General features: G+C 44.3%; 1 protein-coding gene across 2 annotated transcripts in view; it reads left to right on the top strand.

The window, feature by feature from the left end:
- The window catches only part of Rftn1 (raftlin, lipid raft linker 1), a 227,090-nt gene extending 203,454 nt beyond the window's left edge, over positions 1-23,636 (top strand). For both annotated transcript variants that reach the window (XM_003480013.5, XM_023561651.2), the window contains exons 8-10: positions 12,992-13,095; positions 14,648-14,729; positions 22,327-23,636. In XM_003480013.5, the coding sequence (XP_003480061.1) occupies positions 12,992-13,095; positions 14,648-14,729; positions 22,327-22,722 (582 nt within the window). In that variant the 3' untranslated portion in view covers positions 22,723-23,636. The remainder of the gene's footprint in view (positions 1-12,991; positions 13,096-14,647; positions 14,730-22,326) is intronic.
- Positions 23,637-23,746: the final 110 nt, after the last annotated feature.

The following is a 23,746-nucleotide window of genomic DNA, read 5'->3' as shown; positions in this document are numbered from 1 at the left end:
CTAACAGCTCCTCTGCTATAGGCTCCAGTGGATTTTCTCTCTGACAGAGCAGGAGACTGGAGAGCTAGTGCAGGACTTGCCACCATGGGGGTAATGAGGCCCAGCTTGTCCTGAAGGCTGGTATTTCAGTATAGTCATTGGCTCCCAGTGCTTCAGAAGCCCTGTTAGATTTGCACTTACCAGGAGCAGAGTCCTCAGAGAACATGCTGTGGGATTAGTGCAGTGTAATTTGGTCTGAGAAGTGGACATGAGAGATGGTTGAGTTAAAAGGGGGTAACCATAGCAACAAGATGCTGTGGTTGAGTCACTGCAAAGAGAATATTGACCAACTCAGATTGCCCCAACCCTGACTGAGAATCTGGCACCTTACATTACCCGGGTGGAGAAAGATGGGTCGAGAAAAAGTACAGATACTTTGTATGGCTCTGCTTGTTAGATTGGACAGTGAAATGGCCTTTTAATTTCTGTTTCTTTCTTTCTTCAGTGTGTAAGCCAGCTATTATCCAGATACATCTTCTGGGTTAGCATTTTACAATTACTGGGAATGGTAATGAATCTACTGACAATAAGTAAAGGTGGTATCTGTGACATAATTTTAAGTCCTAGATGTTTGCAGGTTGGCTCCTTTCCCTACCACCTCCTCTTCAAAATAAATATCTTTTTAATTGTATACTTTGCTTTGGGAGGGCTCTTTTTGCAGTCTTTTCTCTTTTCTAGCAGATAGGTTAAAAATAAGAAAGAAAGGTTAAAAATATAATCCTTCATCCCTCTCATTTTGTCTGGAGAGAGAGTAATAAAGTGATAAATCTCATTTTTTCCCAGAAAGTCTAATTTTCTTATCACTCATCAAAGCAAGTGGGAGGGACTTGGCAAGTCCCTGAATGCAGAAAACGTTTCTTGTTTAATTGTTATCAAACAAAGCTGCTTCCACATTTGCAGAGGACAGGCTTGCTGCTGCATCTGGCATGTGTGTGACATGTCAGCTTCTGAAGGCTGCGAGCCCCGTGCTGGCCTAGTATGTGGTCCTGCTGCACAGCTGACAGCATGGAGCAGCTTTGAGTCACTTAACTGTTTGCACTCAGAGTAGCAGTATCTGTTGCTACTAATGAACGGAGTACACCCAGCCATTAGCCCTTGATTGCCAAATGTCTGGCCTCATAGCATGGGAGTTCTGCATTGTAACACGTTGCCTGGTGCCTGCGCAGGTGCACAGGAGCCACAGCTTTGGTGACATGGGCTGTGTGTTGGCTTCTGCCCCTCTGCCTTGTTAACCCATCCTCCAGTCCCCCTTCAGAGAAACCATGGCGCTCAGGTGTCCAGAGTCCAGGGAATTGTTATCTTGCACACATAGGTTTGGTTCTTCTGCCAACTTGGCACTGTACTGTAGGAGAAGCCAGGGCAATGTCTTGAGCTAGTGTGTTCTTCCCCAGTGTGGGTTTTTAGCTCTGTCTCTCAGGATATGCTGGTGGTGGTGCTGGACCTTACAGTAGGTTACCATAAATGAGATGTCAGGACTCCAGAGGTAGCACAAGGTCACATTGTGTCTGGCATGGAGGAAATGAGGGCTGCTGAGACCTGCTGAGTCCCTTCCAGTAGTAGCTATTATAATTTATTTCGAATCAAATGAAAGGATTTTCGCTAACATTTTTTTCTTGGACATTTGCTTAGATACTTGGCTCTTCCTGGAATATTAGTTAGCTCCCCCCAACCCCCGCAAGGTTAATGAACTAAAATAGCAGCAGTTTTTATTGCTCACAGAGCCCAGGTCGCCTAGATGACCTTGCAGAGATGGCAAGCCTCCACTCATCTCAGCTGGGTTCTCTCCCACATCTAGAGCCACCAGTGGGTCCCCTGGCCTCCGCTGGTCCCCAGTGGCATCTCCCACATGTCTGCTGGTCAGTTGGGCCATATGACAGTCGTCACCCAGCAGGCTAGCCCAGGCTTGTCCTTGTGGCATTGGCTGGGTTCTTTGAGAACAGGCAGTCTCACCAAGGCCCTTGAGGCCTGACTCTTGTAGTCGCATATGTCAGATTCTGATGTTGTCAGAGCCAGGTCCAAGGCCAGCCTGGATTCAGGAGATTGAGGAGTGGACATTCACTCTTTATGGGTGAAGCTGCAGTTATGCTGTAATTAGGGCCTGCACAGGAGAAGGTCATCACTGAAACCACAGTTGCGAACAGTGTTTTTAAAGAATAAGTATTTTTTGTTCTTATGTTATGCTCCTAAAAGGCGAGGGTTTTCTGCCTTTCTTGCATAGTAGAGTCAGGCAAAGATACGAATTCACCAGCTGGAGTGGGTGGGTGAGGAATCCTGGAACTGACGCTTTGTATACATTATATGTGTTTTCTTCTGGCCCCTCTTCTATATCTAAGAACTCAGCTTTTTTTATTTAACTTACTCTCTTTGAACATTTTGAAAGCCAGAGTTGTCTAAAAAGAGACAACTGCTCTCTTAGACTCTATTATGTTAGTCTAATTACATATCAGCAAAATGTTTCTCTGGGGAATTGTGTGTAAAACAAAGGGGAAAACAACGTGGTCTCGTCTCTAGCCGGCCAGCAGCCTGCGCTGCCTGTCCCTCCCACTGGCTGGCAGGCACAGTGGTCCTGCGGGAGGCCTAGGGAAGGATGAGGGTGAGAAACGCAGGGATTTACTCTTTGTCTAGAGAGAATGGAAGGGGAATCACTCCTCTCCCTTTCCTTTCCCCCACCACACTTCCATGGGCTTCTGTTAGACAGGGGTCCATATGCCCAATCTCCTGACCCCCAGTCTGGGAGTCTCTAGGACAGAAGCACACGTCTTTGCTTCCAACACCTACACAGAGCTGAGCTGCCTGAATGTCAGAGTGGCGAGTGAACTGGGATACCAGGCATAGCCATGCCCTCTTCCTCATTGGGAAGCCCAGGCCTTGGCCTTCCTTGGTTGACCAACACCTCCAATTTCTTCTATCCATTCTAACCTTTTGCTGACTTTGGGCTGTGGATCAGTTTTTTTTGTTTGTTTGTTTGTTTTTGGTTTTTGGTTTTTTTGCTGCTACAACAAATTATTAAAACTTTAATGGTTTCAACAGCATGTTTGTTATTTTATAGTTCTGGAGGTCAGAAGTATGGGATGGGTATTAAAGTCTAAAGTCAAAGTGTTGGTGGGACCACATTCTTCCTGGATACTTCAGGAGAGACTCAGATGCTTGACTTTTCCAGCTCTTGGAAGCCATGCATGTTCCTTAACTCATGGCATTTTCCTTTCCTGGCATCATTCAGCCTCTATTTCTGTCACCACATCTCCTTCTCTGACTCTGACCTTCTTACCTTTTACTTATAAGTGTCTTTTATTTATTTATTTATTTATTTATTTATTTATTTTTACAAAAGATTCACTCAAAAACCCAGGATAAACTTTTCCATCTCAGATGCTTAACTTACATTTACTGAATCCCTTTTACTGTGTAAGGGAAGTTAGTCGTAGGCTCTGGGAATTATGCATAGATAGTGTTCGGGGTCATTATGCTACCTATCACAGACTGTTTTGTTCAGCTTTCGTAGGCACCTCTGCAGTCTGTCATATTCTTTTTTTGTTTTGAATTTTATTTTTTTATTATTTAAAGAAAGACAAAACAGAAAACGGGCAGAAATAGTACATACTTTCAAAGAAAAGAAATAAACAGTAATAAATCACTAGTTGATGTATACATATTGTCCCCCCACAAATAGTTGTTCAAGATACAAAAGTGGAACATATAAATGGGAATTCAACCAGGGAGAGTGCAAACAGTTCTGTTCAACTATCCAACAAAAACTAAGTAATATGGCTATCAATCCTATACACTTAGACATGTATGCATTTATCCATATCTTCATTTATGTTGAGACCTAATAAAACTTACTAGCTTAAAATGCTTCTAAACAAAGATTAATAATATTGCTGGATTTCACATCATAACACTCTGGAATCAGCACTGGGTACTGCAGTGCCCCTTTCTTTCTTTCGAACTATTTGTTCATTTCATCATGTGTCATAAGATCAGTTCTCATAAACTGTTTATAGGTTTTACACAAGCCTGAGTCTTAACATGTATTTCTGTCCTTTCTATATTAGAGGGAGAAACAGGACAAAGCAGGACAGAACTAAACATACTCCTATAGACACATAAAACTAAAAAGACATATAAAACTGCCGTATAAGGAGTTCTACCATGATCACTGTGCTGTTTCTTGTTATCATCAACAGAATTGGCTATATCATCAGATAAAGGATAATTGAACATATAAGTACATAACAGAGTTAACAGAAATACAACTTTGTAGGTAGTGTAGAGCTACAAAAACAGGTCGTAATCAAATCAGAATCGATATCGTGGTGAATCATTGTCATTTTCAGTATAGTTGTCTATACTCCTCAACTTGATACCAGCAACCTAACTGTTTTGAATAAAATCTGTCAATAATAAGCAGCAATGAAACCAGTCAGATTTAACTAAGATAAGTGATGATACAACAGTAGAAGTCATACAGGGATCCTGATTGAGTTAATAGGAAATTAAAGATGACCACTGTGCTATGTCCTGATCTCTTAGGGACAGCTGTCTGTGCCCTCGGATGTAGTGCTTGTATACAAACTAGGATTGAACAAGTTTCAACCAAGCAGAGTGGTGCGAATAATAAGGGTTTTAATTCCTGATACACTATTAGCTATATCTTCTGCTGTTTTTTTTTTTTTTTTTTGAAGACTATTCCTCCCCTTTACTCCCCCAGAATGAACTGCGTATTTTTGGGTCTCCCCAACACTCACAGTTTTATATTGGGGGGGGGCAACCTGCTATTAACCTAAGTGTTTCCAAACTTTCTTACTCCTGGGCTGGATTTCTAGTTATATTTCTTCATTTATTAAAGCCTGTGTGTTCAATCTATCCATAAATACTGGATTACTCTTTGGTTCCCTGTCACATCGAGTTCCGTTTTCTCATGTTTGATTTTGGTCCATATAACCTCCTTCAGAGTAATTATATTTCCTATAAAGAGCCTCTTGGTGGACCCTACCTCTTGATCCTCTTGTCTAGAGAGAATGGAAGGGGAAGTCACTCCTCTCCCTGCGATTCTCTCTTTTTTTTCCTTAAGTTAGTGTATTTAGGCCATTTATATTAGAAATTATATCCAACCTTCTTTGCCTCATTTCTTCTGTGCTCTTTTTCTGTCATTAGTTGTCTGTCTTCTTCATTTTGCTTTCTGCTCCATTCATTGTGGCCTCTCTGCCACTGTTTCTGGAATTCTGGTACTTTTCTCTCTCTTTAGAATGTCCTGCAGTATTCTCTATAGAGTTGGATTGGTGTTCCTCTTTATCTTGGAAGCACCTTGTTTCTCCATTAATTTCTAGGGACATTGTGCAGGATATATCAATCTTGGCTGGAGGTTATTGTCTTTCAAGGCTTGGATTATTTTGCCCCACACTCTTTGAGATTTGATGATTTGTGCTGAGAAGTCTGCTGTAATTCTGATGAGTGTTCCCTTGTAAGTGATCTGTTTCTTGTCTCTGACAGCTTTTAATATTCTGTTCTTATATTGCATTTCTGGAATCTTAATTATTATATGTGTAGTTCTGTTTTGATTGTAGGTGGCTGGAGTTCTGTATGCCTCATACATCTGAGCATCTTTTCCTTTTCTAATGTTTGGGAAGTTTTCCTTAATTATTTCTGTGAATAGCCTTTGCAGTTCCTTTGTACCCCTGCTTCTTCATTCACATTCTTTATTCTTAAGTTATAGATCCTCTTGTCATCTTCTAGCCTTTGTATTGTTACTGCTGTTTCCTTGTTATTTTTAAGAACTTTTTCCTTTCATGATCCCACATTGCAAACCTGTCCTCCAGTTTGGATAATCTATCCTTAGTTTCTTTCAAGCTGTTATGCCAGCTTTCAATAGAGTTTTTAATTTCCTGGTAATCTCTTTGAACCTGCTTCATGTATTCTATGTTTTCTCTATTTTCTCCATCAAACAATTCTCCCCCCTTTTTTTTTGTTCTTCCATTCTACCATCTGTTTTTTCTTGGGAGGTGTTTAGCATTTCTTTAATTATTCTATTTATATCTTGCTTTACTTGGTTAAATACTTCACTTTTGAACTCGTTTATGAGGTCCCAAAGATATATCACTTTATGTCTATTGGTGCCGTGCCTGATACTGCATGTTTTCTGTCCTTATTGTCCTTTGCATTTACCTTTCCTGGATCAGTGTTCTCAGGATTGGGGACTGAGAACCCTTTCTTGTTGCCTCCTCTTCTCATATATTTTGTTCCTTCCATACAGATGTATATATAGGAGGCCCAGTTTCTTTCATTGTCAGTTTCAGTTTATCTGAAGTGCGCTGATCTCTAGCTGAGATGTACTGTCGCATCCATCCAGATGAAGTATTAACTACATTTATCAGGCATAACTTGGAGAGACACCTCAGGAAAGATAGTGGATAGCCTCTAGCAATCTACCTCACGCAGACCACAGCGGGGAGGGCACCACATCTCCGCCCACCCAGGGGCCCTTGGCTGATCGGCTGTGGCTCAGCCCGATGGCTGGGGGTGGGCTCTTCTCCACGGGGGTCCCAAGGGCCCAGGGGTGGGGAGCAGGTGGGCGGGGCGGGGGGGGGAGGGAAAGGGGCTTGAGAAGGAGAGAGGAAGAGGGGCGGGGAAGGGAGAAAACCAAACCTGGAAAGGGAGAAAACAGGGGAGGGGGAAAATCAGAAGGGAAAGAATGGCCTATGGTCCACCCCCACCGTGGTCTCAGTCCCTCACATTCTACATGCCTAGAGTATAGCAGTTTTCTTGCATTGCCCCTCCTCATCCTGTATGCTTTTGCATACATGTGAGTCACCATTATCCAGTTCCCTATGCCACTGTATGGATTTTTTTTTTTTTTTTTTTGTCTTTTTCCTTTTTATCAGTACCAGGGATCGAACTCATGACTGCCTGCTTGCAAGGCAGACACTTATGCCGCTGAGCTAAATCCCCAGCCCCGCCACTGTATGGATTTAACAAGTGCAGCACTGATGAGCACTTGGGTGGTTTCTAGCAAGTAACTGTGTACATTTTTCATTTTTTATACGTAGGACAGATTCCCAGAAGTAAAATTTTTCAGTCAAAGGGCAAATGTGTTTGTAATTTTGAGAGATAGGGAGTTGTCAAGCTTGAAGATTTTCTCAGTTTTGTATGTAAAAATAGTGTCTCAGCATAGCTTAATTTACAGTTTTATTATAACATTCTGTATTTTTTCATGTACTTAATGGGCATTTGATTTTCCCTTTCTGTCATCTTCACATTCTTGTCCATTATAAATTTACATTACTAGATTTTAAAATTAATTTCTGTAAATCTCTAATATAAAATTTGTATATGTGTTTTACTGTGCAGGTAGGATTTAGGTAATCAAAAATTTTGGGGGGTTTTTGTAGTAAATTATTTAGAAAAGCCACGCATTGGACCCTTAAAGCATTAAATAATACAATTGTGTTAAACACAGGTAATTGGACACAGGCATCTGTTTCTTTTCTGAAGAATACCAGTAAAATCGTGTTAAAGAAATTACATAAAGAGAAGGATATTCTGATAATTGATCCTTGTGTTCAGATTCTGTATTTTTTTAAGATTCTGTATTTCCAAAATGACCTGCTATTAACATTTATTTATAACTCCGTTGTCAACATGTGTGGCATTTTCGTGGACATTTGTTGATGTGCAGAAGAGCAAAACATTTGAGCCACTTCATGTGCATGTTTCCAGCTGAGGTGAATGAGGTGTTGCTGTCTCACGTGTCAGTGCTCATGCTATGAACAGGTGTCCTTTTCAAAATTTTCCTACTTATTCTTGATTTTTTTTTTAAAGCTATAAACGATGCCTAAGAATAGTGCTGAGGGTGCTATTTAGTGCTCCTGAGCAGAATGCTAGGATGTGTTTTACACAGCAAACAAGTATTAGGTAAGTTTTGTTCCAGTGTGAGTTCTATACCTTTGCTTCTGGTTCAGCATTAAAGTCAACAGTATATGTTAACCAAGATGTCTTTAAACTGAAATAGACATAAAACAAAGTTTTGTGTGATAGTTGACAAAAAAATGTCACCAGAGGCTGACAATAATTTAACCCTGCATTTCCCCTAGGAAAAATGATTCAGTATTCACTAATTTAGTGTTGATGAATGTATAAAACATAACTACAAAAAATAGTGGGGACCAACACTAGAAAGACATATATCCAAGGGAACACGAAGAGTAGAAGAGAAAATAAAGATGAGTGATTTTTTTTTTTTTACGAGAGGGAACAAATGTTAGAAGATAAAAAATTTGAACTGGTTACAGAAAGTAGAGGAAACTGATACTTGGATGAGAAAGGGAGCAGGGTTTTTTTCTGCTGCAGAACCCAAGAAAAGCTCTGGTCTTCAAAGCCCCCAAGTCATTAGGGGTTAGGGGAAGTAGGGAACTGCAGAACTGAAAGGAAGGAAATCGGTTTAAAGTTTTAATATAAGGTGGAAAGATCCTGAATTCTCCATCTGTCGCACATGCAACCTGGTAACTGTAAAGGTAATGCAGGGATCAGAAGGAACCACTTAAAGAGATAAAATATATGTATTCATGAAATAAAACCAGGATGCTCTTAAAAAAGAAAAAAGAAAAAACTTTGGAATCTTAAAAATATGTCAGCAAAAACATAATAGAAAGACTGGAAGGAAATCTCTCAGAAAGTAAAATAAAATAAGGATATGGGGATAGATAATAAAATTAAAACGTTAATATCATATTTTGACTAATAAAGAAAGGAAAAGAGAAAGAAGAAGACGACGAAATATGGGAGAAAAGTTATCAAGTAAAACAAAATAACAAACCCAAAACCAAACACTTTACAGAATTAAAGGATAAGTTTTCAGACTGCACGGCCATCAAATGTACAATCTTTTGAGTAAATAAGACCTGCACTAAAGGATATTTTGAAATTCTGGAATGCCTTGGAAAAAAATCCTAAAAACTTGTAAAGCATTACAGCAGGTTCCATTCAAAGGATTAGTATAGTAAGAAGCCTGTCTTAGGAATGTTAGCACCTAGAAGCTAGTGCAGCAGTACTTTCAAGTTGGGGGTGGGGTGGGGCTCAGCTCAGATTTCTTTGCTCAGACTTTTAGTTTAAAGTGAAGACAAAGGTATTTTTAAAAATGCAGCTTCAATTGACTTTCAGGCCATTGTTTTACCTAGGGAACTATGAAAGGATGTGTTCCAGAAACCAAAAAAAGGAGATGCCAGTGTGAGGAAAAGCTAGGCATGGAAAGACATCAGGTCAGATTTGAGTGTTGGTGGACTTTCAGAAAGGTCCTAGTGGAAAAATGTGGGACATATATTTAGGATCAGGAGATAGTTATTGATAACATAAAATAGAGCACTGAGAGATATTTATAAAGGTGTAAGAATGGAAATGCATTTTTAATTAAACATAATTATTAAAATTACATAATAACCAGTTGGGGACACAATAAAGTGAGAAATATGTATGGGAACAGTATTTCTGTATTTCTTATAAAAGGAAATCAAAAGATATACTTAAAATTGATAAGTATTAGTAATAGAAATATATCCAGACGTGTTGAGCATTGGCATTTCGGTAGCAAGTTTACAAAAGATGCAGGAGTGATTTTCCAAGCCTCTTCTTTCCATGCTATCTTGCTGGAAGTAAGGGCTCCCTCAACTCTGGACGTCAGGACAGAAACAGAATACCCTTCACTCGGTTCCTAGCACCTTTTGGCAAGGGAAGTTGAATTCCTCACTTCATTTACTTAAAGTCCTGTACGTACAGTCATGTACAAGAAGCAAAGTATTTTCTTTCAAACTACTGTTTATTGTGTTGTCATAATTTTTGGAGGGTAAGGGAAGGTTGTATTGAATGTCTTTTTCTCTAGGTGATTTGCAACCACTGGAGAAATTATAGGGAACAAAGGGGAAAAGAGCCATAAATACAAATGAGTTGCTTTTATACAAGTTGAAAAACCACAGGACATGCTCCAGTTTTGTTTTTTTTTTTTAAACACTCCAGGTGTGATGGGAGATTGTGTATCCACCATAGGAGAGTGGGGAGTTAATTAAAATTTTTGCTCCAACTCACAGAAAGAAATGTCTTTTTGATAAGCAGGCTGGCTTTTGAGTGCTGTTCCTGCTTTCTTCTCTCCTCACTAGTGTGTCACAGAAAAGCAGATCAAAGAAAGCCTTCCATCCGGATCTGTTTCCTACCACCTTTCTTAGCTAATGGACTTAAAAGTGTCTTTCACTGCCTTTATGGAACTCATCCTGTGTTTCAGAAATGCTGTCTTTTTCCTGCATTCATAATATGCAAACAGACTTTGATGGATACTTACCAAAACCCACAATTAATATTAATTAAATCAAAACCATCCCAAACAATTGGATGGGAGAGCCTGGTGGTGTCACACCTCACCCCTACCATCTTTATTTTACTCAGCTCACCAGTGATTGGTGGCCAGAAATTAACATTTAAGATTAAGTCACACAGGCATACCTTACGTTTTGTTGTTCTCTCTTTTCCTTTTGGTCTTTATGATTTGACACCTCTGGCTGACATCTCCTACCCTTAGGGGGAAAAGGAATGTCTGGGAGAAATCCTGCTGTTTTTCTCTTTGAGATGGTGACAAAATGAAATAACATGGAGTGAAATAGAAGCTGCCTTGGTGAGGCCTGTCTGAGCAGGCAGGTTGGGTTGGGTGCAGCAGGGGTCGGTCATTGTCTTGCAGCTCTGGGCGCATGCAGAGAAAACCCGGCCAGGACACAGCCACCAATGAAAAGACTCCATTCTGCCACTCAGGGCTTTGTGAGGCACAAGAGCTTGTCCTGGTTGCTATGACTACTGTCTGATTGTGGCGGGTTTGTCACAGTGCTTGATAAAGTGGGAAGGTTATTTTTGATAGGCCCAAGTAATCATTTGTGAGGTTCACAAAGCTGGAGAGTGGATTTAAATTTCTCTCTCCCCTCCTTTCTTTAAACTGGGAACACAGATGGGGGCAGGGTGTCTCTGGATACAACAGCCATAGAACTCTTCCTTTAGCCTGCATGAGGGCCAGGCCCAGCAAGGGGTATCCTGGCTGCCCTGGTCTGGAAAGGGAATGTCCCTGCGCTCTGGAGGCCCACTGCGCCGCCTGCTGAGCCATCTCCAGCCTGACTGGGGCTTCAGGGAGGGGCCACAGTTGCATTCTCTGGTGAACCTTCCAACTGTTTATATTGTTCCTTTGCTCCCTTTCTTAGGTTCCTTCCCTCTTTCTTACCCAGTTTTCCTGCTTTCTCTTTCCCTTTCTCCTGTCCCCTCCATCCTATGCCACCAACAGTATTTCTCACAAAAACATAGTTGTTCCTGTAAACATCCAGCTATTTTTTTTTCTCATATGGTGAATGGCAAAAGTTAGATCGGAGGTAACAGCTGATAGATTCTGACTACAGAACTGTGGGCTCTCCTTTTGCCAAAGAGACCTAAGACTATCTAGATAGTGATTCTGTGCTTAGCTAAAGTATGGAGAGGCTGTAAAGCACACATTCCAGGACCTCTCCAGACTACTTGGTTCAGGAATCTAGACTGGGCTTAGAATCTGTATTGTTCACGGCTTCTCAGGTAAGACCAATACTGCTGACTCCAGAACCAGGCTAAACAACCACTGGATAGCCAACACTTATTTTATACTGTTGAGAAACTGAGGCTCCCAAAACAGAACTGAGTTGCCAAGTGTTCTGGTGACCTGGTACCACATGGGTTTGGTACCCAGTGAAGGAAGCTTTAAAAGCCAGAACAGGCAGGGCAGGCTGACCCATCATCTCTCTTTTGGCTCCCTGTCCAGGGAAGCTGGAGGAGCTGGTTTTATTCTCCAAGGGTAACAGGCTCCTCCACCCTGGAGAGGATAGTGTCATTAGGGCCAGGCGTTCCCAGACAGAGGGCTCCCTCCACGTGTCATACACACTGCCTGCAAGTGAAGCATACCCTGTTTTGTGCACTGTGCTCAGATCTGTCTTGTGATCTGCACCTGCCAGGAAGTCTTTCCTTTTTCGCTGGCATTTGAAACTGATGGCCCTGACAGCAGACCATTGTACTTTGGTGACTTGCGTGTTTGAGTTCTGTGAACTCAAGGAGCAGAACTGTGACACTGCTCACCTTTATACCCCTGCAGCTGCAAAACACTAGCAGAGTGAGCCCTCATGGGCGCACTGGTTGGAACAACTCTGGATACATGTTTGAGGTCTTCCAAAGCCACCAACCAGAAGCCAAGTAATGGAGATGGGAGTCTAGCATATGTAAGACAGGTTAGGAAGCACATTATTCCTTGGTGTGGAGTGCAGCAGGAGAAAATGGGGGTGATGTAGAGATTTCTCCATAGTAAACCCCAGTGCAGTGACCACACATTGTCTGTCGCTTTGTGCAGACAAGGCTGTGGTTTTAAATGGAAAGACAAACATCAGTCCGCTGGCTCCTGATTTAAAATAGAACATAGGTAGCATCTGCTTATTCCTGGAAGGCGGGATGTGTAACACAGGTGCCTGTGCATGTGTGTACGTGTGTAGGTGGGTAGGCACACACACGTGTCTGAGGCTGGATGCAAATGACTTAATCATCTGTCACATGTAATTTTAAGTCCCTATGGCATGCTCTAAAACCATCCAGAGCAGCATGTGTTATCAATGCCCTCAGTTGTCTTTGAAGCAAGGTATCGTGCTTCTTCAGGAAAACTCACAGGAGGCTATTTGTCCAGACAAGAATAAAACAAAATTAATGGACTAATCTTTTGGCTCTAATTCTTTGCCAACCACAGATCGTGCCAGGGCCTGGAAAGACGTCCCGTGTTGGCAGTTTGGCTCCATACTGTTTGGCATGAGTTGGAGTTCTCTGTGGCTTCTCTGCTGTGTTGGCCAATGGGAGGAACAGTCCACCATTGCTGGGGTGCTGGCCTGTGGTGGCAGGAACACTAACTATGACCTTTCTTTCCCAGGGTGTTGAAGTGCAGACAGACTATGTGCCTCTGCTGAACTCTCTAGCAGCCTATGGCTGGCAACTTACCTGTGTGCTGCCAACTCCTGTCGTCAAAACAACCAGGTAACAATGATGCTAGTTATTAGTGTTGGATGCTTACTCTGTGCTAGGCACTGTTCCTGAGACATATGCCATGTGGTTAACTTTACTTAATGCTGTGACAAACCTATGGAGCCTGGTTCCTTACCATTTACATTACAACTAAGAATGACACAGTGTTTCACTTGTCTGCCACCATCAGTGGGAGCATTCCTCAGCACCCCACCCCCACCCAAGAGCTTTGGCTGGTGCTGGTGAGTCAGACCTGCCCAGCAGGATGAAGGTGAGCCCCCTAAACTGTCAGGGCTGAGGCCCTTCTAATGCTAAAGAAATTCAGCACCTGCCTTGTGTCCTAGACTAGACTAGGTAGGCCCTTTGATATAAAATTTCAATCCTTGGAATAAAGAAAAAAATCCTATGTGGCAGAATTTTTTAAAAATTTTTTTTATTTTTATTTTTGGTGCCAGGGATCAAACTCACAACCTCAAGTTTGCCAAGCAGGCACTTACACCACTGAGCTAACCCCCACCCCGCCCCAGAGGCAGAATTTTTTTAACCCAGTTTTACAGCTGAGAAGACTATGGCCAGGGATGTGGGGAGCTGGTGATTATGGTGCTGCTCAGTGTCCCCACAAAAGGAATGAAAAGCCCAGAGCCTAGGCCCTGTTCGTGGCATTAACTTACGTATAATTTCATATTCATAACTATTTCATCCTGTTCCTTACGTAAGCCTTCATGGCGGACCAGAAAGAGGGTTTCAGGACCAGGCAGATCTCTGCCTGTGTGACCCATAAACTGTTCCAGAACTCATTTCCAGTGTGTAGCAGCGGTAGTCGGCTGCCTCAGAGTATCTTGGTGAGGCTTAAATGAGCCCTTTTGGGTGAAATCACCAGCCTGGCTTCTGGCACAAAACAGATGGCAAGACAATGCTTTCTAATACCTTTCTCTGTGACTCACGGGTGAATGCAGTAAGATGTTTGAAAAATACGAAGAAAGCAATGAAAACAGTGAAAGTGTTTTCCTTTATGCTGTCTGTCATCTTTAAGGGCAGTTCCATGGTATCCTGCCTTCACTGTATCAGAATGAATGAGCTGTTAGAGCCACAGCTGATTAGCGGGCACCATCTATCCTACTGCCCGCTTGGCACTGGCATCCCTGTAGGAGCCATGCCATAGAGGACCCCAGCACCAGCCATGCCCTATGCCTGCCTGCCTATCCCAGCCACTGTTCCCAAAAATGTACTTGCAAGATGCTCCGCCCCTTTGAGACTCACTGAAGCAGCTATTATGTCCTCATTTGGTTGAGATACCAGCTGCTGCCTCATGGCCAGTCCAAGGAAATTGAAACTTCCTACAAGGAAGTTGACAGACTGCATAAACCACCAAAAATCTGTCAGGCCTCTGAAATAGCCCGCTGGGCCTGGAGATGAGAAAATGGAGCAGGAACACTTCTTGACTTCTTTTCATAATTTGGTGGTAGCTTTCCTTTGCTTTAATGTAGTTAGGGACCACAACATGTGGGTCAGGCTTGGGGTGCTTCCAGGTACACCATGACTCACTCAGCTCTGTGTGTTGTAGAGAAGGGAGTATATCCACCAAGCAGATTGTCTTTCTTCAGAGACCATGTCTACCTCAGAAAATCAAGAAGAAGGAGTCAAAGGTAAGTAAGAGACCTTGGTTGCCTTACTGGATTTTCCTTAGCAGGGCTTCTTTGCCTAATGGATTTTCTGTAGCAGTGGGTGGGCAGCTTGCTCTGACTTGCAAGGGCTCTCAGAGCCAAAAAAACACTTGAGCCCCTTGGCACACTGCTAAAATAGGGTAGCTGAAGAGACTGGTGTGCTGTTCTGCTGGCCAGGCAGGAAAGGCAGAGTGCAGAGGCTCTTCTCAATACTTGCACTTGCCAGAGAGCCCCATGAGGCCAAAAGCAGGAGCTCAGTCAACTGTGGTCTGGTCAGAGATGGGGATGGCTGAAGCTCACAGTTAGCTTCCCTGCATGTTAATCTCACTCCAGCTTGGCTGGCACTCTCGCCCAACCCCTCAGGAATCAAAAGTCTGCTGATATTGGCAAAGAGACCGTCAGAGCACTGCAACTCAAAGGCTTTGAATGACGGCTGGTGCTGTGGGCAGCCGCCACCTGTGGCCTGTGGCAGGAAGTCCTCAGGCAGGGTTGTGCTCAGCGATCCCCAATGTTTCCCCTCACTGAACTTCTCAAGAACTGAGCACAACTGCACATGCGGACTCGGACCATTCTTGGAATCTTTTCCATGTTTCCTAGGCTGAGTTCCAGTCCTCTATTTATCTCAGATGATTTTGGTGCTTCCCCTCCCCATGCTTTTCAGCCTGTGGGTACTTTTCATGTATGTTACAGATTGGATCTTAAATGTCCCCACCCCCAAAGACTCCTATGTGAAAGCTTTGTCCTTGCTGATTGCAGTGCTGGGAAATGGCAGAACCTGTAGGAGGCAGAGCATAGTGGGAATGTACCCTTGAAAGGGATCCTGGGACTTGGTTTTCCTCCCTCCTTCCCCGCTTCCTGGCTGCTGTTTTTCAACAGCTCTTCTCTCAGCTGCTCCCTGCCATGATGTGCTGCTTTGCAACAGGCTCAAGAGCAGAGGAGCCAACTGCCCAGAAACTGAAAGCTCTGAAACTGAGCCAAAATGAACATTCCTCGTTTTTAGTTGGTTTTCTTATATATTTTTGTTACGCTAACAAAAAGCTAACACATGGGGGTATGCCGCCAGTTGCTCAGGAAGAGGGCAGTAAGTTGAATGAATACCAAACCCCCAGTTAGATCAGCTGGATCTACCACACTCCATTTTGCTGGCCAAGGGCACACTCAGGAATCTGCCCGAACTCGTCAGCTCTACACACTCGGCTCCATCCTCATGTTCCTCTTGTTCTTTGGACACAAAGCCCTACCTAAACAGGAGCATTCAGTAAGCAAACAGCCTGGAGCAGTCCTTCACCAGCCAACAAATCCAGGGGGTGCCCACTCATGGAACGAATGCCAAGGCAATGAAGACGTGAAGCCAGGTGGGCTGGGGTGCAGAGGAAGGTCTGGATCCAGGCTCTGAGATTATAATGTGACAGATGACAGCAGTGGTGGACTAGAAGGCAGCTGCTGATCCACCATTAACCACCAGGAGCAGTTAGCTGCCAGCTAGAAGATGGATAGCCACAGACAGGTACCACTTGCTCAGTCATGGGCTCACAGAGATGGCATCATCCATAGCAAGTGACATTCAACAAGCGACACACATGAGGTCATCTACCAGATGCTGGAAGGGATCAGCTGCAGCCCCTGACGAGGGAAATGGTGCTATCTTTCCTTGCCAGGTACCTGCGTGCAGTGCAGCTTGACTTTGGTGGAAAGGACCTGACATTTCACAGTGGGGCACAAGTCACTAGCAACTTGAGCTGGCAGGAAAATTCAAGAGAGAGATTTTTAAAAGCTGCTATAAAGAGAAAAAACTGCCTTTCCCTGAGGAAAAGTCAGAGGGGATATCTTTTTCCTAGTTACTGAGAACTTCCGATTCTCATCAGCTATATAAATACAAGGGGACCCCTTCCCTTTTCAATACCTACTTCCTGCTTCACCCCAAGATCAGGTGACTGGTACCAAGCACTTGTTCTCTGCAAGACCTCTGGGTCACTTCACTGGTAGACAGGGGACTTTGTAACCACACTTCTTGGAAGAATCCTTTGTGCTCAGTCTCTGTTCCTGTCACTCATGCCTCAGCTGTCTCTGTCAGTGTTCCCTGATAGCCCTGACAGTGACTCTTATCTATTCCTCACTGTGGGAACCTGGGTTCCCACAGTTTTGGCAGTGTGGGCTTCAGCCTTGTCTTTTAGTCCCATGCTATCACATTCTCCTGATTTTCTGTCTACCGAATGACTTTTCAGGATTCAGAGGCACTCTGTTTCTCCTCTGAGCTCTTCCCTAGAAAATCTTCCTCATCCCCAGGGCATCGTGTACCACCTCTGTGTTGCTATTGTCTGCATTGTCAGCCAGCAATTCCACAAGAGTCCAGCTCCGTCTGCCCTGTTGCTTGCTCCACCTCAGAGCAGTCTTGTGACTTTGCCTCTCCTCCTATCTGGCCCATCTGCCTCTGACCCACCCAGGAACAGCACCCATCCAGGGGCTATCCTGATTCACCCCTCTCCCTGTCTTCAGTCTGTCCTTAAGATCTGTGTGTTTTAGTTTCCAGACACTAGAATAACTTCCACCATCACTTTCCAACTACTCTAGTCTCCTAGTAACAGGGTTCTCTCTTGAATATGCTTTCTGTGTAGAGCCAAAATGAGCTTTTAAAAAAAGCAAATTGAATACATTATCCACTGCTTAAAACCGTTGTAAAGCTGTATGTTAAAGATGGAAATCTGTACTGTGGCCCACAGGCCCTGTGTGGTCTGGCATCTCTCATCTCTGCAGTCTGCCCCCTCTTCTCTACCTTCCAGCCACATCTGCCTTTGTGCTGCTCTGTGCCTCTTTGGCCACAGGGCACCTCCTTGGCTGCTCCCTCTGGCTGGGATGCTCTCCATTCTGCATCTGAGCAGCATCTTCCCAGACGTCTCAGTTACTTTCCCAGTGAGACACAACATCTGACACCACAAATTAAAAGAGGACCCAGTTTCTAGAGGTGGCTCCAAGGATAGGCAACAGGCAGAGGAGAAAAAGTTCCTGGCCTGGTGAGAAGGGGGAGGGACGGAGAGGCAGAGAGAGGAGAAGGAGCAGGAAAGAGGGCACCCATCCACACCATACCCTAGTCACCCACCTTTTCTGACAAGATTACACCTAACGAGTCAGCTGTAAGCCCCTTAATCAGAGCACCGCCCAGAAGCCACACCTATGAGCACCTGAGGTTTTAGGGAACATTTTAGATCTAAACCGTAACACCAGGACATTTTTCTCTCCTTTGAGGCCATGCCATGCTCCTCTGTAAATACACTGAGAAGAACTGCCTCCCTGCCTTGCAAGTGCTGCTCTGGGCCTGTGATCTTTGGTAGAGTCAGATACTCACCCAAGAGAGCAAATTTTATCCCTCTGATTGTTATTTAGGCAGTACTGGGCTTTAGCTGGTACTCAACAAATATCTGATGAATCAATGAATGATTTATCAAACTTCGGAGCCCTGGAACACACATCTGGCATTGAAATTTCAGAAATTGCAAGATAAGCACACCAAAGATAAGCCACCTTCAGTCCTTTTCAGTGGCAACACTGACAGAATTCTCCAAGTGATATTTAAAAGAAATCACCGTATATGTGTGATTTTTCAAAACAAACAGACTCCTTCCAAGGGAATAGCTGATTTCAACCACACCAGAGAAGTCTTCCTTCCAGCGAACTACTTGGACATATATTGGACAGTTTTTTAAATATGCAAATTAAACCCACTAGCTCTTGCTGACTCTGAACTCTGGATATACACTAATTTAAAGAATTTTTCTTTTCCTGGCTGGGGATTTAGTTGAGTGGCACAGTGTCAGTCTGGAAAGCACAAGGTCCTGAGTTCGATTCCCAGTACCAAAAAAAAAATTTCTTTTAGGCAGCTCTGTACTGGGTGGCTACTGGATTTGGTGCCAGGGTCCCATTAATACTCTGGCTTAGAGAGGTCCAAATTCAGCCCAGCCTATCTTCCTGGCACTTGTTGGCTGCACTCAGACTGTCTATGGGTGCTCAGGTAGTAGTTGCCTCTCCCAGTGGGCCCACTTGCACTTAGCACCCCTCAAAGGCTCAACCGGAAAGACAGGATGCAGCCCTAGCCTCTCCTTGCTGGTTGTCTCCTTTTGAGCCTTGAGATCTGGAACAGTTTTTGTTATTTGTTATATGTTGTCACTGCCCCATGCCTGAAGAAGAAAACGAGGTCTGTGTGGTGAAGGGAGACAAGTGTAAAGACTGGAAGGAGGAGGAGGACACCTTTCCCTGGGTGGCAGAGTGTGAACTGCAGAGCTGTTACTTCTTCCCAGATGTGTGTCCCACAGTTTAGCTGACCCACTTGCCCAAGTGTTCTTAGCTCCTTGGTTTTCCATGAGCCAACAGAATCAGAACCACATGGATACCCCGTTAAAATCAGATGTCTGCCTCGCTCCCTCAACCTTCCAGGTGACCCCGATGCCTGCCGAGGGCTGATGCTTCAGGGCTTTCTATAGGCTCGCGTGTGGCCTTCCATTCAAACTTTATCATCACTGAACTTTTAAAAATTGGCCCATCAGTGTAGATATTTTTTAATAAACTGAGCCAAATTATCTTTAATGGCAGTTAGATCTGGACTTCCACTAACTGGCCACTCAGCCAGTTACCCGACCTGTTAGATGCATTTTTGCCCTCATAAAGCCTGCAGGTGGAGGGTGTTATACCTTGGGCTGATCCATTCCATAGGTATGGCCTTCCCTGTCACTTCCTATCTTGGCTCTCCTCTACAGTGTAAGTGTGAAGCCTTTTGCCAAGAAAGAGGCTGGAAGGGTAGAGCTGGTGAGATTAGTCTGAATTCCAGCTTTCATTTCCTAGCTGTGAGTTGGGCCACGTTGCTTAACCTCTAGATGATCATCATTACCACAGTGCTAACATGAATTGAGGGGCTTGCTTTGGGAATTTAGGGGAATACTGTAAACCAGTAAGTATCCAGTAGGTCCCTGTTCTCCCTTGGGAGGTTGGTCCATTTGCCTTTGCAGCAACTCTGAACCTTTGGACTTCTCAACAGCGCCATCCCTGAACGTGCCACTCCTCCTGCCCTGCGTCCTTTAGAGGAAAAGGGAAGGCCCAAGTCTCAGGGTCTCCTTGGGATCTGGGTATCTGGCTGTGGCCCCTGTAACACTTGTGGTGAGATGGGGGCCCAGCCAGTCCCAGGAGTCAGGTTACCCACAAACCTGTGTAAGGATACACGGAACTTCACAGTCCTAAGGGACTCTTGGTTTGGTGGATTTTTCTATGACTTTGCAGGGCAAAAGATAGCTGAATGAGTCTCACTCATCTCACACTGGCAGTTCCAAGTCTTCTTCCCAGCTGTCCAGGAAGGACCCTAGAGAAAGTGGTCATGTGCCTGCTTGGGTCTTCCCACAGTGTCTGAATGCTAGGCTGTATCAGGAAGCCACAGAAGTGGCATCTTTTATGGGGAACTGCAGGACTGTTGCTGGTGCTTCAACAAGAGGAGACCCTCAGAGTACCTGGGCTTGTTCTAGAAAAGGCTGGAAATGTGCCCTTCCTACCTGCAGAGGGCGCTATTAACACCAGCAGCGGTGTAGTTGAGGCCCTGAATCAGCTGCTAAGGAGCACCAGGCCTGGAATTTGAACTTGAGGCTTAGAAGACACACTACAACACTATAATATTTTAGCATGTAAGGGCCCTTTAGCCAAAACAATCACTATTTTGTGGCAAAAGTAAAACTTCCTCTGTCTCCCTGGTTAGCTGCCTTTGAAGAATACATAGAAGCATGTTTAACTGAAACCTTTCTCTAAAACATGTAAACTGATGTCAAATGTGAAGACTAGTTTGAGACATCCTTTAGGGAGAAAAAAAAAAGGCTGTTCCATTTGGGCTGTGTATTACCACGGGGTGGTTATGAGCCAAAGTAACATAATGCCTGAGACACGTGAGGGCTGGTGTTGGAGGCAGCCGCCACCGTGCTGTCTGAAATCAGCGTCATCTTCTGATACACTATGGCGCTTGAGATGCCTGCTGTGTAGTTGTGGCTGAAGTGGGCACATCTGTAAGAGTGAGGACAGAGGTTCTACTTAGGCTGTCCAGTGATACCACCATGGGAAACACAGCTTCGGTGGAAGAGGCTTCCACTACCCCCAACGGAAGTCTAGCTGTAGCATTAGTGTCCTCAAAAAAACAAGTGACAAAGGGAAAACCATCCAGCACTGTAGGTTTGGGGAGGGTGAGGTAGGGAACACAGGATAAATGTCAAATCCTAACCTCTAGTACTTCACTACTTTTTCTCTGATGGCATATTCAAATTTACCAGTGCTGTCTAAAAAATATAAAATCCCAAAACACCTTAGAAGTGTTTTGTTCAAGGAAACATCTCTGCCATGGAAAACTGCAAAATTGGGATGCTTTTTAAACATCTACATAGCACATTTTTAGCTTTTCCTAGCAAAGCACTCAGGATGATTTACAAGGTGGTAGGTTTCCCACTGATGGTACAACTGTATTCCTAGACACCCCTTTTCAGCTCTGTATGACATCTCAGAAACTGAAGGCTCCCTTTGTTTCTTTCAATTGCAAAATACCTGAGATTTAAGTACATATTTGGTGTAACCAGCATGGTGCAAGTGAATTGGAAGTGACCGAGGTAGAAACTTGAAACTAAAGTCCCTATGTGTAGTGCATATCACTGAGATGAGAAAAATGAGGCAGAGAATAAGGTCAGTGAGTGGCAGGGCTGGGCTTTCCCAGGGCAGTCTCACTCCAAAGCTTTGAGAAGATGAGGATTTCTCCTCAGCTCTATTACTGGCCACGAGACATTGGGACTACAAGGCTCTGACTTCCTGTCCCATGGGGAGCTACTTGGTTGGAGGCCATGTGCTCTAGAAAGAAGCAACTACTGAGATAAATTTGGGTAGAGAAATTTTTAAGGACACTTGGAAGCAGAGAGCAGAGCTAGGTTGATGGCTCTGCAGCTGGATGGTCTTTCAGGCTTGGGATATTGAGATGAGCTGTTACAGGCCACCTAAACTATTCACTTAATCACTGGCTGTAGGGTATCCCAGGGAGGGAGACTTTGAGTAAGATGGTAGCTAAAGGTCAAAGGACTGTCAGCCAGTAGCAGTCCTTGCAGCTGGCGGGGGAAGCCTGCCAGTCGTTTGCCACTGGGTGGCATAGCAGTGTCTGCCCCACATGCTGGGCTCTGTCTCATTCAAGGGAGCTGGGGAAAGAATACCAGCCTACAGGTTGGTAACCCTACAGCATACTCAGGATGGAAGTCAGCAGTTGCAGTGCAGTGCAGTGATCCCCAGGACCAGCAGCCTGCCCTCTTCTCTAATCCTGGCCTCCAAAGGATAGGGTTTGAAGACCCCTTTTCCACTTCAGCATGGGGCCTGTCAGAGTACTCTCGTGTCCCTCATGGCACCCCATCTAGAATACATGCAGGCCCCAAATGGGTAGGAGGGGTTTGGGCTGTGATAGGGAGGAATCCTGGGAATTGTTTCGCTTGGAGACATGAAGGGGAGTGAATGCACATACCCTTCAGGTGAAGCTCTAGGTTCACAGAGCCTGCACTTACTTACCCCTACTTTCTCTGATTTCTAGTTCCACTGGCGATTCTCCCGAGAAGAGATGCACAGCAGGCAGATGAGAAAATCCAAAGGTAAACTCAGAGACAAACGACAAGTAGAAGAAAATGAGAAGAATTTAGAAGACCAGTTTTCCAAAGAGGGAGATGTGGAAAACTGTGTGCTGGGCAGGCAGCAGGAGGGCAGAGCCCCTGAGATGAGATTCCCTATGGAAGAGGTCAAGGAAGAAAACCGTTCCTTTCCCAGCCAGCCAGGTGGCAAGGCCCTGGAGGGCAGGGCTGTGCAGAATGGACCTGCTGTTTACAGCAGGACCTCATCAGCCCTTAGGCACTCCAACCCTGGAGAGGATGCCAGCAATGGGGATGCTGAGGAAGTTGACGGAGAGCCTGCTCCAACTACTCCAGAAAACTGAGTTTGTGCTACTAGACGAGTGGGCAAACCCAAGGCATCCTGCCAGTAGCTGGTTTGCCCTGGTGTTGTATTACCCTTTGGCTTGGCTTGACTACTATTTTTGACAGTGTTGGTTTCTGCACATCCATTTGAAAGGTGTGTTAATAACCCAGTGTTAGAATTCGAGGTGAGGGTGCTTGTTTTAGACCGTGGGGTCAAAGGCTCAGTCCTGGCTCCACCATTCCTCTCAAAGGAGGAGCCGGACCATTCAGTGCCTGCTGATGCCCCACGAGTCATCCATGATGCATCTAGGTCAAATCCACGGACACCTTGGTTACCGACAAAGCTGTGGTTAACTCATGTACCCTGCTGGGGCAGTGTCCACCTTTGCTGCTCTGTGTAGCATTTGGTGACTTCAGACAGCCCCTGGGGCCCTGTCAGCTGCCCTTTTCCACCTACATCCTGCTGCTTTGGCAAAGAAATGACATTTGGGAGGGGAGTTGCCCAGCCTCCTGGCTTTTAGATAAGCAGTTCTATAGATACTGGTAATCTAGAAATAAAGAGGTTACTTTTGTGTGTACCAACTCTTTCTGAATGTTCAGGAAGATATTCTGTGTTAGAATTAATGCCAAAAATTTTTTTAAAAAAAGGTTTTGTATCCAGCACATCCTATGAATACATATTGTTACTGTCATTCCAGGGCTGTGGGCAGGTTGGATGCCTGTGTTATGTACTATTTTAAATAGTGTATCATTGGCCAAGTTGTTACCCATGTATGCTGTCTGTCACGTGTTTATATTGTCCAGAAAGTATTGTTAAAGCTTTAAGTAGACACAGCTGGCAAACCTCAGAGAGAGAATGCCATTTGTCCCGATTGAAACAACAGCTTGCCTCTTCTCTGTTCAGTTACTTAAAGCAATAAATATTCTGAATTTATTGCCTTGTGAATAGATTTATCCTGTCACAACAAAAGTCCTAACCTAATGTCCAAAGGGCTCCACCTCACACTTCCTTCTCAGGTTTTACAAGTATCTAACTCCTGACAG

This window comes from Cavia porcellus, unplaced genomic scaffold (genome assembly GCF_034190915.1).
Source record: "Cavia porcellus strain 051 isolate PalLab524CR breed Dunkin Hartley unplaced genomic scaffold, mCavPor4.1 scaffold_10, whole genome shotgun sequence".
Lineage (NCBI taxonomy): Eukaryota > Metazoa > Chordata > Mammalia > Rodentia > Caviidae > Cavia > Cavia porcellus.
Note: the sequence above shows the minus strand (reverse complement) of the source record. Positions and strands in the feature narration are given on the sequence as shown.